Source organism: Natator depressus, chromosome 3, assembly GCF_965152275.1.
Source record: "Natator depressus isolate rNatDep1 chromosome 3, rNatDep2.hap1, whole genome shotgun sequence".
Classification (NCBI taxonomy): domain Eukaryota; kingdom Metazoa; phylum Chordata; order Testudines; family Cheloniidae; genus Natator; species Natator depressus.
In genome coordinates, this window is record NC_134236.1 from 65648079 (window position 1) to 65664576 (window position 16498).

The following is a 16498-nucleotide window of genomic DNA, read 5'->3' on the forward strand; positions in this document are numbered from 1 at the left end:
AGTTCTAGGTGAATTGCATATACGTGAAACACTGTCTTTTGAGAGCGTGTAGCACACCAGAGAATTATTAACCAATGTCTACTTTAACTGGGTCTGACCTATCTGAAGTAAAATACCCATGACCATGTTTGAAATGAATATTTTGCTATTTTTCAAAATAGCAACTAAATTGAAATAATGTATAGCAATATTTCAGGTCTTTCAGTAAGGGTGATTAAGAAATGTCTTTGCTTACTTAGAAATGTTACTATTTTTTTGTATGGTTGCAGCCAATACCGAGAAAGACATGATAAAATAAAAAAAAAATACGGACAGGATCTCATAGTGTATAAAGAATGGAAAAAACTGTTGTAATCTGATATATTGGGGCTGTTCTAGTGGCACAAAACAGCCTAAACATAAAGCCAGCAAATCCAGCCTTCAGCGTTTCTCTTCGATGCTGGGAGAGCTTCAGGAGGGGAGCAATGCTGTCATGATTCATCCCACCTCTTGCCTGTCAGCATAGTCAGGGTTTAGCCATGAAAGAATGGCTGAGGTATCTGTATCCTGGTGACCCTTTCTGCTGGACTGGCTCCTTGGGCTGCTAAACTGCCCTCAGCATCAAGGGGTCCAGCCTGGCACTAAACAGCTCAGGATCTGGGGACAAGTGATTTACAGCGAGTTCTGCAATCCTTCCATAGTTACGTCAAGTGCACCTTGGCCATACCTGAGCATCTGAACCAATATAATTCCTTTTTCTGGTTCTGTGCAGAGAGACTCTCTATTTTATCCAAACTACCCTAGAAGTCTTTTACATTTCTGTTGGGGGGATAATTCGACAACAGTTTACTTCGGGCCATCTAGTGAAATGTCAAAGTACATGCTGATGCACATTATATACAAAACCTAAATCACTGATAAGACCGTTGGTAATTACTAATCCTAGGATATTGTGAGTGGTGTACTTTTTTTAAAGGAACAGTATAGAAAGGCTCTCAAATAAGTTTCAACCACTGGAATTCAACAAAAAGGTTCATAATAGGGAAAGTGAAAGTAGGAAAATTGATGGGGATGGTCAAAAAATCTAAATGGGAGAGGGACAGAGCCACTTTAGTATTCAAGATAGTTTTAAAAAATTATTTTCAAGTAGTTTTATTTTATTTAAGAAAAGATAACATGTATGGTCTAGACGGACATATTAATCCAGTATAGGGGAAACTGTTGATTGATAAATGCCATTTCTAGACCAATAATGAATCCAGAACAATGCAGGTGATGACTGATGTCTCAACATGATTAAGTGCAAGTGTACAACGATAACCCCGTCTACACAAGGATAAATGCCATTGCCAGGTAAGAATTTTCATAATTGTTTGAGAGCTTATAAATAAAGAGTACAGAATGAGATATGAACACAGCAGTTTCATATGAAACGATATGTCGGGAAAATTACTGAAATTCAGCATTGAGATTTTAAGGATTACTGTAGGAACAATAAAAAGAAAAGGCACCTTAGAGACTAACCAATTTATTTGAGCATTTATTAGGAACAATGCCAAAGAAATCAAAACGAACAATTTACTGAACATCACAGCCAGGTGCTAAAGGGTAATATGTATTCAATGAATGTCAAACAATAAAATGTGCTTGCTCTCTAAAGGGTTGGAAAGCTTTCTTTTCCTTAGATAAACTATTTGGATAGTCTGGAAACTGGTTATAAAGACTGAACTTTTGGTAGTCTGTGTTTTAACATACCCTACCTGAAATATTCAAAGATTTATAAATTGTATATAAAGAGCGTGTACACATAAGGGTTTAATACAGAGATGCACAGCTGGCCTGCTCAGCAGATGGCTAATGTCAGTATGGCTGTCTACAAAATATTTAGTTATAAAGAGTCCTATTCACAACCCTTTAATAGGCTCTTTATGCCCAGAATATACAGTACACAGGATTTTCATGAGCCTCAAGTCAGAGAACCACACTACTGAAGTGTACCAAATATCAGAGTAGCTGTTATTTCACATGGGGGGGACGAAGTCTTACAAGTTTAAAAGATATAAAAAATGTAAAACCAAACCAAATACATAATTTAACAGAAATGAACAGGTAAATAAATCACATAACTATGTAACGTTTTGGAAGACATGGTTATATATTTAACATGTGCTATGGACACTTCCATTTTAGTGAAATGAATACTGAAGATTAACATAGCTAATATATATTAGTAAAAAAAACACTCAATCACTAGAGGGAGATATATGTAGGCTTTGAAGGGATATTCATTAGCTTCTCTCATTAGAAAACTTTCTCTCGACAGCTGCCATTGCACCTGCTTGATTGCAAATGTGCATACAGTTTTTCCTAGGGAAAAATATTCTACATTTACCATGTTTTAAAACAAATGTTTTCCTTATTTTTATTTAAAGATAATAATATAACTATTTTACATGCAAATTGTACGGTGCCTTTCCTTAATTAAACAGATTGTGCATTCTTAGGTTATTTAGTCTCTGCCATACTGTTTGTCAGTTTGGACATAATCCTGATTTCACTGAAGTTAGTGGCATCAGTGAGAGCAGGATTTAGTCCTCTATTACAATGTATTGTAATACGTCAGAAATGTAGAGAGATGTGATTCTCCATAATAAATATGTTCTGTAATATTCCAGCTGAAAATCAAAGGAAAAAAGGGAAACAATTGCCAAAAGTCCATTGCCCAAATTGATTTTTATTCTTGTGTAGTTATTTTAGCAGCTTAATCAACTAATTTGAAATAAAAGTACAAAGTTTTAAAGAAAAAATTAGTCTTATTGTAAAAGTTTTCAGCATATTAAAAAAACAATTTTTAGATTTAACAGAAAACTACTAAATATTTGAACTCAACTATTGCTACCTTCTTCATTTTCTATTAAAGATTTAAAAAAAAAAACTAACAATTTTTAGATTTAACAGACAAAAAAGTAATAAGTATTTGAACTCTTTCAACTACTGCTACCTTGTTCATTTTCTATTAAAGATTTCCGGTCTGTATTTTCATGGCTTCCTTGGGCCAGACATAAGAGTCCACCATAAAGTTGTCATAATCAGTGCTATAAACATGTGAGCGGATGAATGCTTCCTTGTCTTCAGGCTCAGGATAGAAAGATGCTGTCTTATTGCTGTAGGCTTGTTCTGCAATCTGCAAAAACACAACCAAGTTGACAATTACAACCTGTTAAGTTTATTGCAGTGCTGTTCCAAAAGTAAAAGTAGAAATGATGATAGCTCAACTTTAACATAAGATACCAGATCTTCTGCTGGTGTAAAACAACAGATTTAGATGAATTTACATCAGTTGTGGATCAGGCCCAATATATTCTGAGGAAGGGATTAACAAAGGTTGTGCAAAATTTTCTGAAAAGCTATGTTGGTGCATCTGTGGCCTTCTCACTCTCTTTACTCCTGGGGGAATTCTGTGCCTCCACAGGGGCACAGAATGGATACCTTCTGCAGATTTCTTGGCTCCCCTGCAGAAAAATGGGGGAGCAAAGAAATCTGTGGGGAACACACACCCCTTTCCCAGCAGCCTGGGTGCATCTGCTGGGAGCAGCTGGCAGCAGAGAGCAGATCACCATGGGAGGGAGGCGGGAGGCTGGGCATGCGTGCATCCATGGAGACATGTTAAGGGGGTAGGGCTGGGCGCATGCCTGTGTGTGAAGGAGTGAGAGAGATTCACTCTGTCCCTCTTGCTGCATTCCGGGCTTGAAGGCATAGGGCTGTGTGAAGCAGGCTCTGTCCCTGAGGCAGGGCAGAAATGTAACTAAGCAGGCAGGCTGCTTCTGTTCCCATTGTTAGTTAATTGTTTCCATTCTTAGTCAATTAAGGCTCCTTTACCTTGCCAGAGTGGTGTAAAGTATCAGAGGGGTAGCCATGTTAGTCTGTATCCACAAAAACAAGGAGGAGTCCGGTGGCACCTTAAAGACTAACAGATTTATCTGGGTATAAGCTTTCGAGGGTAAAAAAACCCACTTCTTCAGATGCATGGAATTCTTCAGATGCATCTTCTATGCATCTGAAGAAGTGGTTTTTTTACCCACAAAAGCTTATAAAGCAAATAAATATGTTAGTCTTTAAGGTGCCACCGGACTCGTTGTTTTAGAGTGGTGTAAAGGAGCCTTACTTTAAATGACAGTAACTGAATCCTCAGCTAGGAAGGTCTGGTTTCAGAGTAGTAGCCGTGTTAGTCTGTATCCGCAAAAAGAAAAGGAGTACTTGTGGCACCTTAGAGACTAACAAATTTAGTCTCTAAGGTGCCACAAGTACTCCTTTTCTTTTTTCTAGGAAGGTCTATGTGCTTTCTCACTTTTTTTCCTGTGCCAGAGAGGCACAATGGGGTTACATTACAGCTCGGGATCGATTGTACTTAACCATTTAAAAAATTGCAGGACAATGATTGGCAAAACTGTATGACTTTCATATGTGAAAGTCTGAGCAATTTGGTGTTCTGTAAAGTAGAATGTCACTTTAAACACCAAAATAAAAGTAAGGTAATTTTAAATGAAAATCCTGGATTATAACTGGAATGCAAGGTATTGGTTACCAACTATTTAACTTTCATGTGTTTAGGAAATTCTGAACAGTTATTGTGATTTTTTTTTTCCTGTATGGTAGTTTAAATAAATTACCAAAATAAGTGAAACTTGTGTGATTATATTGCATTATTCTGACAAAATATGCAGAATTTTGGATTTTTTGGTGCAGAATTCCCCCAGTATCTCTTGTAAGTTTATCTCTGGTGGTACAAATGGATTGCTCCCTTTTATCCAGTAACATCCTAGGTTTTATGGCGGCAGTGGGCAAAATAGTCCCCCCCTTCACACAAGGAAGAAAGAAGTGAAATCTCTGCTTTTAAGAAGATACAAGCCTTTTCTACACGAAGAAGGTAATTCCTTCTTTGTACTTTGATAATCTTTTGCAAAGGTTAACTCTTCCTTTTCAGATTAAATATTTCTTGCTTCATTTTGCTTAAAGGCTCAACAGCCACTAGATGTGACCAGAGCTGTTAAGGTTTGCCATAATTGACAATATCTTTCTTAGTAAAGCTAAATCTCCAAGAAATGGTGAGTTTTGATCCTACACCAGTGTGTGGGCTTTGTTTTAGTGATGATTGGGAATAGCACCTGATTAAGTGCTGATTAAAAGCTTCTAACTTCTCCATAGATAGTTGAATCAAGTGCTGCATTACTAAGGCCTTTTGTTTTTGGTTTCTGCTGTTTTTACCAAAAGATTCCCAGGTTGGACAAAAGTTATTTGTATTTTTTACCAATTTTCACCTGAATTTTGGACCACTCACATACATGAAAATACTGATTATGTTAAGAAAATCTAATATACTACATTGAGTAGAAATGTTTATTATTAATCAATTAGTCAAAGTGTAAATGTGAGCCACTTAAAGACAGACAACATAGTGGAAGATACACCTACACATCCATGGGTATGTCAGTACTTGAGTCCTTAAAAAACCCAGTAAAACTTGCTGAAATTCCCAGACCCAATTCTCTGCTCCCAGGAGGAGAGATGGTGGCTCAGTAACCTGGATGGCCTGGTACCAGAGCCACCATCTCTCCTTCTGGAGCGGGCCTGGAAGCAGAAGAGCTAGAGGAGGGAGCCTTAGAAGATGGCACCCTTATGTTCTCCACTTCCAGCCCACTCTGTCTTAGTAACCCAGGCTACCCAGATTACCAAGCTGCCATCTCTCCTTCCAGAGGAGGGAGCTGGGTCAGAATAATCTTACCTTTCTCTATTTGTTGCTGCTTTTCTGTCCTCCCATCCCCCAATATTAACCCAGAAAACTGAAGTTTTTCCCCCCAGCAATTTTCACCGATTCTTCAATTTTTGTTATAAGCCTCATTACATTCCTGGGAAATCTTAAATGAAAACAAAACATGGCATAACCAAAGCATACATGGCTACAGAAGAAATTCAGAAGAAATCTGAACCCACTCATTTTCCACAGTGGCCTCTTGAACAGAAAGGGAATCAGCTGGCTGAGAAAATCTGTGTCTGTGCACATGTGCTCTCTCTCTTCCTCCCACCCCCAACATGCAGCATTCTTTACTCCCCAAACAGATTAAACCTCCTATTTCTAGGGAAGGGCGAACCATCTTTCTCCTCCTTATTGCTGCCTCTGTATATCACAGATGTCTTAGGCTTGGGGAGAGGCTATTATCCCAAATGGGACAGCTGTTACCTTGTGATTTGCTTTCAGGGATTGACCTTGACCCCAACCTGCCCCCTCTGAAGTTCTTTGGGCATTTCCACAAGAGATCCTCTTTGGGTCTATGCATACAATTATCACCACTGAATAAGTCATTACTGTTAAAGTTTAAATGTCTCTCCTAATAGAAATTCAGTATTTCAATATATCTTTGGAAATGTTCATCTAGTTTAAAGGCAGAAAGATGTGGCCGAGCCCTGCCTACAAGCCTGAACTTCTTCCAGTATTTGCTGGAAAATAGGCACAGCCCAAGTGTTCATAGATTTGAAGGCCAGAAGGGACCACAGTGATCACCTAGTCTGGTTTCCTGTATAACACAAGCCATAGAACTTCCCCAAAAAATAATTCCTAGAGCATAGCTCCAACTAGGAGAGAGATCAGACCAGAAATGAATTTATCAAGTTACACATTTTCAATTTTTTTCCATTAAATTTTGCACCTAAGTTAAAAAGATTAATTCTGTCACAGTGAATAGAGGAGGAGAGTTTCCATCACTTTTTGAAAGGATTTGCCAAGCACAAAGGCAGTCTGATTTTAGCCTGAGAAGTCTGCTTAGAGATGTTTTGACATCTATGGAAAACAGCTATCATCAGCCTGAAAAGAACTGAACTACAACAAGGCTTTTCATATGTACCTGGGATCCTGTTACCAAATGAATCAAAGGGAACCATTCCACAGATAGGGAGCTACTGACAACATTGCTCTTCCAAAAGGTTGTTCAGTAAATGGGATTATCTATAGCATGATAACCCACTCAGAAATAAAACTGAGAACTCATGGCAGACAAAAAGCCACAGGGAAGGTAGAACTGGGGCTAAGTCTGTTATTTTTCAGTGCTTCCAAATCTATGGGTTATCAAATTACTTTGGGCACTTTATAAGCTACCGACATAGGGGAGTCAATTTGGCAAAATCCATGCATGAAAAACATATCTGACTTCACAAAAAAACCACTATTTGTTCTGATGGGTCAAGATAAGGAGGATTGGAACAAAATCAAGCAGCAGTAGGCCAAAAGAAGGAGGAGGCTGGCATGTGAGAAGGCATTTATTCTTCTGAAAGGCAACTAAAGGATAGAAAACTATTGACAGTATAGGATTTCATGGCTCCAATCTTCATGGATCAGGTGCTGTGAACAGAACATGCAACTAACCAGAGAACAGAGAAAGCAGTAGAAACATCATTCTACTGTAGTCACCTGTAATTGAACACTGAGTATAAAATATTTTCAGTTCCTTCACTCCTATGCCTGAACTGTATGAATTTGAAATTTTAAAATACACTCTGCTTGCTTCGTATCAAGATTGATTTAAAATGAGTAATGAATTCTGAAAATATTTTACTTACCTAATCTAATTGTAACATATACAAAGTGTGTGGGTAGTAGAGAGAGGCTGCAGAATGAACTAAAATCACTTACCTTCACAGCAATTTTCAGTGACACATCTCGAATAGTAACTAATGGAGGGTAGAGACGACCCTCCTCTAAATGTTTCTTTGAAACCTGTTGAGCTATCACCTAGAAATAAAGCAGAAGGTAGATTTAATTTTAAACCCACAAGCCTACTTTACAGTGAATCAGTTCAAAAGTAACTTTCGTAGTAAGTACACTTTCTGATTTTGCCAGATACAAAGTTCTCTACACAGCGCTGCTGGTCACAGTTCTTAAACGTAATATTTTGTAGAAAATAAAATTGCCATTAAATACATGCATGTATTTTCTTTAAATGTGTATTGATTTTTAGTTATTCCTGTGCTTTTGTTTTCTTACTACTTTATTTATTGTTTTTCTTCTGTATACACCGTGTTTCACAGAGACTATGTGGTACTGAGACCTCAAGCCAAATTCCTTACCAAGGTGGTTTCAGAATTTCATTTGAATCAATCCATCAACCTACCTGTGTTCTTTCCAAAACCACATGCCACACAAGAGGAGAAGAAGCTCCAGAGCTTGGATATGTCCAGGGCTCTTCAGTGTTATTCTGACAGGACCAAATCTTTCAGAATGGCCCCACGTCTATTTGTGGTTATAGCTGACTAGTCCAAAGGTCAAGCCCTTTCATCCCAGAGACTCTTAAAATGGATAACACAATATATGCACCTCTCTCACTATTAGAGCTCACTCCACCAGTGATGAAGTGGCATCCTCAGCAGGCTTCCACAACATATGAATATCTGAGATCTGCAAAGTTGCTTCATGGAGCAAGCTACTCATGTGTCTTCAAGCATTACCCACTGGACTTGGCTGCCAGATCAGATGCAAAATTTTGGAGAGCTGTACTCCAATCTCTGTTGGACTGATGCAGCTGATACTCTTCATACGCACTGTTCTGAAAAAGTTACTGCTTGCCCTCACCTACAGTGGAATCCACACTGACATATTCAAAGAAGAAAGAGTATTATTTATCCTACAGTAACTGTGGCTCTTTGAGATGTTGCAGTCAGTGTGGATCCCACAAACCTGCCCTCCATCCCTGCTTTTGGAGTCCTCAGTTAACATGGGCTTCAAGTTGTCAGAAAACTGAGGGAGGGTTGGGACTGCTCCAACCTTTGTCTTCGCATGGGAGCATGAAGTACCAGCCACATGGGAGCAAAAGGTGGCCTCATTGGACCAAACTTGCAGGCCTGGGTGACATGTGCACCTAAAGAGGGATCCATACTAATTGATATTCTGAGAATATATTTTCTGTCAGTATCTGCACTGTTGAGGGTTACAGGTCTGGGAGGAATGCCATGCACGCCAGTCTAACGGCCCTGAGATCTTAGATGTTTATGTGTAGTTTAGTTTCTTCTGAAAACCAAACCCTTTGAATCTGCAGTTGCTCCAAGTGGGATTCTCAATCCATGCTGGATGTGTCCATGACAAGAGCTCTGGATGCCAACAGGGTCACAAACTGCATCCCTTTCTGAACATTGTTGGGACGTAGTCGCCAGATCAGTGTTGTGAGTACATGGGATGGAGCTATGTGATTCTTTGCAGGGAATATGCTGATCTGAGCCAGAACCATAGTGGTCTCAGGCAAATTTTGGCAAGTGGCATCACTTATGTACATGTGAACATATGGCCTAACATTGTAAAGCAGGTCTGTACTGTTATTATTGGGTGTAAAATCATTGCAATGAGTAATGACTGGAGTATGAGGAATCTGTCTTGGAGTAGGTGAGTCTTTGCTATGGTGGAATCTTTCCTGATGACTAGGAACTTTATCACCTGGGATGGTGTAGTTCACCAAGAGGCACAAGCAAGAGGGCACAACTGAAACCTGTCAGAACTTCCTGATGTATCACTTTCTAGGGAGATATTCGGGATGGTGACTGTTAGAGAACAATGGCATTCTCTGCCTCTGGGGTGGCTGGTCCCAGAAGGGCTTGCGATACAGTGCCAAGGTGTATATTCATAGGGATCTGAGTGTTGCTCTTGAATCTTTGAGGAAATATAACACCATCTGTTCTTGTACTAAATAGGTCCATGGCCTCAAAGGGTAGGTCCTGAGTTGTGGCTTGGACCCCTTGGTATCCTGGATTCCTGAAGCCAGGAGGCCCAGATCATAGTGACTGCTGTGGCCACCCATCTGGTGGCTGTGTCAAATTTGCCACTTGTAGCACCCTGATGGCCCTCATTGATGATCTGCCCTGCAATCCTGTGGCAGCCAAGTTAGGAAAGGGGTCTCCATCTTCCACATCAGGAAGTTGTATTTCTAAAATGCCATCTCTCAGTTTGTGATGAGAAACTGGAGATATACCAAGGAGATACCTTTTGGCAGAAAAGGTTCAGCTTTTTGGGATCCTTGTCTTTAAGAGTCCCCCTTTTAGGTGACCCTTCCGATCTGGTTTTCTCCTGGATGGTGGAGATAAACACAATGTAAGGTGGGGATAGAAGTGCTCAAAGCCTTTGGGTAGAACCTGGTATTGTTTTTCTATCTGCTTTGATGGTGGGCAAAGCAAGGAAGGGGTATGTCACAGACCCTTTGCCAGGTCAAAGATGCCTTCATCGATCAGAAGGCTGATTCTTGGAGACACTGGTTCGGATTTTGAATAGCTTGTATGTGTTTTCTTGGATCACCATAATTTTGATGCCCAATGTCCCAGCTATCCTCAATAACAATTCCTGGAAAGCCCTAAAGGCATCATTGGATAGTGTTGGAGCCAAGAAGATTGCTTCGACTGTAGAGGGTTCCTTTAGAGCAGAGGGAAGCTGGAGTGTCTCCCTTGCTGCTTCTGCCATGTCCCCAAAGGATCCCTCCTGTTCTGGTGAGGATGCTCTAACCAGCAATGCTGGTGGTGACCAAGACCACCTTCTTTTAATCCAGACATGTGAAGGTGTTCCACGCCACAGTCTATTAGATGGCAGGCTTTGATAGGGCCAGTAAAGCCAAGTTGGCAGGTTGTGTTGGTACCAGCCCAATCATGGGTGGCCTGTCCTCCACTGGGATTCAGTACCGCATGCCTTCTAGATATCCTAGTGTTAAATAAAACTCTAGGTTACTTTCTTTTTCGGGTATGTGTCAATGTGGATTCCACTGTAGGTGTGCATGTGCCCCAAGCATGTGAATTTGGAATCTTTGCATAACAATGTGCACCCGGGCAGGGCATACACCCTGAGCCTCCTCATGCTTCAGTGTGAGGACAAAGGGTGAAGCAGCCCTGACTCTCCCTAAGTTCCCTCTTACCACCCATGCCAGCAAGACAGAACCAAGACTGTCTCTAACCTGCTTCTGACTGTCAGAATTCTTCTCCGGTGAAAACTATTTTTCTTCATTTCTTCCTTATATGAATTTGTTTGATTTTTGTTGCATGCTTCCCCCACTCTACCCCTCAAAAAAGCAGCAGTCAGGACAGACATGGGGAGACCCTGTGTGTACAGCAGGGCAAGGCACTTTGCACTGACTGCTAGCTATGGCAGTTTCAAAACCTACCAGGTTCAACTCCGTCCTTCCTGCAAAGAACTAATACCTATCATAGATTAACACAGCAATGCCTGTTCTGTCTCATAGAAGCACATCTCCCAGACAAGCATGCTATCTGCTGCTCCTTTTCAGCATTCAGGAAATCCCAAGAGACAAGGCTCAAACTACACCAGAGGAGCAATCCATGAGGATAGCCACAGATCCGGGAATGGAGACATCCCCTGTATATGAACAGAGGAGTTTGTCTTTGGGGAGTGTCCCACTGACTGTGAACCACACCCCCAGTACCAGCAGGGAAAGGAAGATGAAGAGGGTGCACATCACCTGAGCACTGAAGGCCTCAGTGCCGACTACAGCACCAGCTCCAGGGAAAAGAGACCCATCACTGTCTTTTGGAGCAAAGAGGCTTGCCTGCATTCAATGCAAACACAGCTGATAATGGGCAACACATCCATCCCCCAGAGAGAACTCTGGACCAAGAAAGCAGGTCTCAAAATCCTCAACACCAATGAAGGATAGCACCAAGATTCCAGTAGCGACACCTAGGTTAAGGGAGACAGACTCACCTTTGCCAGCACTGACACCAAGACCAGTGATGGCCCTGGACCCAGAGCAAGAAATCCCAATTTCCTGATACTGAGAACTCTTAGATGAGCCCCCTTCACTGCTCTCCTTGGCACTGGACCCAGAGACAGAATCCTTTGAGTGTGAGTGAGATATTCCTTTGACAAGCCCCCCCTCCTTGCTCTTCTCAGCACTGGATATGGCATTAGCACAGGCTTTGATGCAGGTGTGATGGGTTGGATCACAGAAACCCTCTTGGGGCTGCCAATTGATTTGCCAAGACTACTTCTGCCCCTGCTTGCTGTGCCCTCCCAGCTTGGGACTTCAGTGCCCTGCCTGGTTTGAGCCAGACCCGCTAGCCTGCTGCAAACCCAGACCCAGGTCTGAACCACATCCCCTAACAGCTGTAGGCTTAAACTGAAAGCAGCTTAAGAAGTGTTCCTGTCTTTAACACTCAAATGCCCAACTCCCAATGGGGTTCAAACCCCAAATAAATCCATTTTACCCTGTATAAAGCTTATTCAGGATAAACTCATAAATTGTTCGTCTTCTATAACACTGATAGAGAGATATGCACAGCTGTTTCCCCCTCCTCCCCCCAGTATTAATATATACTCTGGGTTAATTAACAAGTAAAAAGGGATATTAAATACAGAAAGTAGGATTTAAGTGGTTCCAAGTAATAGCAGACAGAACAAAGTGAATTACCAAGCAAAATAAAATAGAACACGCAAGTCTATGTCTAATACAGTAAGAAAACTGAATACTGATAAAAACCTCACCTTCAGAGGAATTCCAGTAAGTTTCCTTTTACAGACTAGCCTCCTTCTAGTCTGGGTCCAGCAATTACTCACATCCCCTGTAGTTACTGTCCTTTGTTCCAGTTTCTTTCAGGTATCCTTGGGGGTGGATAGGCTATCTTTTTAGCCAGCTGAAGACCAAATGGAGGGGTCTCCCCGGGGTTTAAATAGACTCTCTTGAGGGTGGAGACCCCCTCCTCTCTCCTATGCAAAGTCCAGCTCCAAGATGGAGTTCTGGAGTCACATGGGCCAGTCACATGTCCATGCATGACTCAGTTTTACAGGCAGCAGCCATTGTCCACATGCTACCTTGAACGTCCTCATGTAGACCTCTTATGTGGATTGGAGCCAGACTAGCATCAACTTCCTGGACACTACAATCGGCTTCAACAATGAAACCCTGCAGACAATTATATACAAGAATCTCATGGATCATCACACTACCTCCACAGATCCAGTAACTACACCCAATAAATCTGTTATCTATACACCAGGCCCTCAGAAACCACAGAATATGCTCTGAGGAGAAAATCTGGGATACAGACCTTAATGTACTTAAAACTGCCTTCACCAAACAAGGGCACTCCACCAGACAAGTATAACTCATCATGGAACAGGCCACCCAAGAGAACCTGCTTCAATACAGGGGAAAAAAAACCCTCCGACTGCACACCTCTAGTTGTCACCTACCACCGCACACTGGAATCCCCATATGGGTATCATTAAACAGTTGTAACCTATACTGTATGGAGACCACACCTTGAAAGAAATCTTTCTTGAACACCTTTTTCTGGCCTTCAAACAACGCCACAACCTCATCAACAGAGGTGAGCTCTCCACAGACCAAGACCCAGCAACTCAAGTAGCACCTGAACCTGGCATAACAATAGATTTAAAATATGCAGACATCTTCACTGCTACAATGATCAATAGCCCCCACAACACCTTTCAAAATCCATGGATCCTACACATGCCTATTACATGTGGTGTACCTACCCCAGTGCACTAAATTCCCCAGTAACAACTATGTGGGTGAAATAAGACAATCACTATGCTCTCGAATGAACTCACACAGAAAAATGATAGAAGAGATAAATACCATATCACTCATGGGTGAACACTTTTCACAGAACAATCATTCCTACACTGACTTCTCAGTCTTTGTCCTCAAAGGAAACTGGCACAACACCTTCAAAAGATAAGCCTGGCTGCTTAAATTCATAAATTTGCTAGGTTATAGGGTTCCCAACCCTCCAGAATTGTCCTTGGAGTCTTCAGGAATTAAAGATTAATCTTTAATTAAAGATTGTCATGTGATGAAATCTCCAAGAATACATTCAACCAAAATTGGCAACACTAACCAGGCACTAAAAATCATGGTCTGAATAAAGACACTGGATTTAGGGCTTATTACAACAATCTGTAACCCATTAAGCCCCCTCTTTTGACCTATGACTGCAGGGGTGTCAACAGACTACTTCACCTTGAATGGTCTGTTGGAATATGTCTGTGTTAACTAGTTATGCTAAACAATCGGTTCCACCTTGTATTTAGCTGTGATGCTCCGCGTACCTTTCCCAGACCTGAAGAAGAGCTCTGAGTAGCTCAAAAGCTTATCTCTTTCCCCAACAGAAGTTGGTCCAATAAAAGATATTACCTCATTCACCTTGCCTTTCTAGAGCTTTGTCTGTCTTGAGTCATAGCATTGAATTGAATTTGATTTTAGGTAACATTAGGCTTTCAAATGTTGTTGTTATGCTGTAGATTGGGTAGCCCACAGGTAGCGTCTCTTTGATCTATGGACAGTTACAAATTTCACTGCAGTGATTAAGCATGATAGGTTTCAGAGTAGCAGCCGTGTTAGTCTGTACCCGCAAAAAGAACAGGAGTACTTGTGGCACCTTAGAGACTAATACATTTATTAGAGCATAAGCTTTCATGGGCTACAGCCCACTTCATCGGATGCATAGAATGGAACATATAGTAAGATATATACATACACACACACACACACACACACAGGTAAGTTGGAAGTTAGCCTCTCACAGTTTGTATGGTAATTAGTTAAGATGAGCTATTATCAGCAGGAGAAAAAAAACTTTTGTAGTGATGATCAAGATGGCCCATTTAGACAGTTGAAAAGAAGGCGTAAGGGTGTGAGCATGATAGCTACCTTCCATTCAGGTTAATGAGGGAGTAGTTAAATGTCCCTTTGTTTAGAGATAGCTGACACAACAGAAGACACTATCCATATTACAGACGCTTTGCTGAGAGTAGGAGCTGAACCATGGGGTCTGAGTGCAAACACTGTGGGTGGAGTGGTGGAGTATTGTTTGGTGGAGCTGTGTGCGTCAGTGACTCAGAAGAAGATACAGAAGGCAGCTTTCCAAGGAGACAACAAGAGAAGCAGAAAGCAAGCTCAGAGTGAGTGCTCTTTAAGCTGAGTGCTGGCTGGAAAGAGACTTGGAGGAACAGTGAGCAAAGAAGCTTTCTCCCATTTGTTCAATTCCTACTGTGTCTAGGGAAACAGGACTTTGTGTACATTCTTTGTAAATAAACAAGATTGCATCAAAGAAATACCTAACTTCAGTTTCTTCTCTTAGGCTATGTCTACACTACAGATGGGATCAACGCTCTGAGATCAATCCAGCAGCAGTTGATTTAGTGGGTCTAGTGAAAACCCGCCAAATCAACAGCAGATCACTCTCCAGTCGACCCCTGTACTCTGCCCCTGACGAGAAGAGTAAGGCAAGTCAACAGGAGTGTTTCTCCCGTTGACCCCCCGCGGTGTAGACCCCGTGGTAACTCGACCTAAGGTACATTGACTCCAGTTTTGTTATTCACGTAGCTGGAGTTGTATAGCGTAGGTAGACTTAGCCTCAGTGGAAACAACCTCCAAGACCCTAAATATTGGCTAACCACTCAGGCTAAAAAGGGGTAACGTTATAGTAACTCTAAGTAAATAGAGGAATCATGTGCCTGTCATTTACACACACTTATTTTAAAGTCTGTTGAAAGAGGGAATGCTGGCCAAGACAAGGGCAGGTTATATACCCAGTACATCCACATGCATGCAAACTATTGCTATCAAACTATCAGTATTTTAAATTGAACTTGAAAAGCGTATTGGCCACTAAACATCCACTAGAGGGAGCCACAATAATTAGGAATAGAAAATATAATCCTGTATATTTTATTTTATTTTGGTTTTCCCCCTTAACAACTAGTGGTTTGCTTTTTTCCCCAAGGGTAAACAAGCTCTTTGATAAAACAGGATGTATATTTATATTTGTCAGAAGAATACTTGAGATCTGTTTGTAATTTGATTTGTTCTTAGATCTAACTGGTTAGGATTTTGCTGGGAATACAAGGCTTGAAGAAGTTAGCTGCTGTTAGTTTAAAGCATCACAGAGAAAATTCAGAAGCGAAATGTTTTGTTTTGTGGCAAGAGACTACAGGGAGCAAGTTAGAGAATAAAAACTGGACACTATTCTGGATGAGACCAGTGACAACCTTATCTCACATGGAATCTAAAAGTTTCTGTGCTGTACTTCTATAACAAGGCATTTGAAACAGTGTATAACCACAAACTAATATTTTCAAAGGAAATTTCACATTCTTCAAGTGGACTATGAAAAGCATTTTCAATTAATTTATGTTTTTAATAGAAAGTGAAATGGTCCAGCATTTAAATGGATGTCATCCAAGACTGAGCACATGGTATCAACCAGGTGCAGACATCTTGGCTATTTGGGAACATATTTTCTATAATGAAAAGGTTTAACAGGATTATCTCTGAAGTGAATTAACTGTAGGCTTTATAGCGCCAAGAGTATTTCATTAGTTCATAATTCTGACATTTTTGCTGTGCTTGGTAAAGTTTAGAGGAACAGTTAATGTTCCTTGTCATTACAGAGTAATTGCCTGCAATTAGGAAGCATTATAGCTCACAGTACCTTAGCTTTATCATCTAAAATCAGTTGC

General features: G+C 40.9%; 1 protein-coding gene across 1 annotated transcript in view; it reads right to left on the bottom strand.

The window, feature by feature from the left end:
• Positions 1–1628: 1628 nt before the first annotated feature.
• ME1 (malic enzyme 1) overlaps positions 1629–16498 on the bottom strand; it is a 340941-nt gene continuing 326071 nt past the window's right edge. The window contains exons 13-14 of the mRNA XM_074948045.1: positions 7664–7762; positions 1629–3163 (exon numbers count right to left, since the gene is read on the bottom strand). Of these exons, the coding sequence (XP_074804146.1) occupies positions 2996–3163; positions 7664–7762 (267 nt within the window). The 3' untranslated portion in view covers positions 1629–2995. The remainder of the gene's footprint in view (positions 3164–7663; positions 7763–16498) is intronic.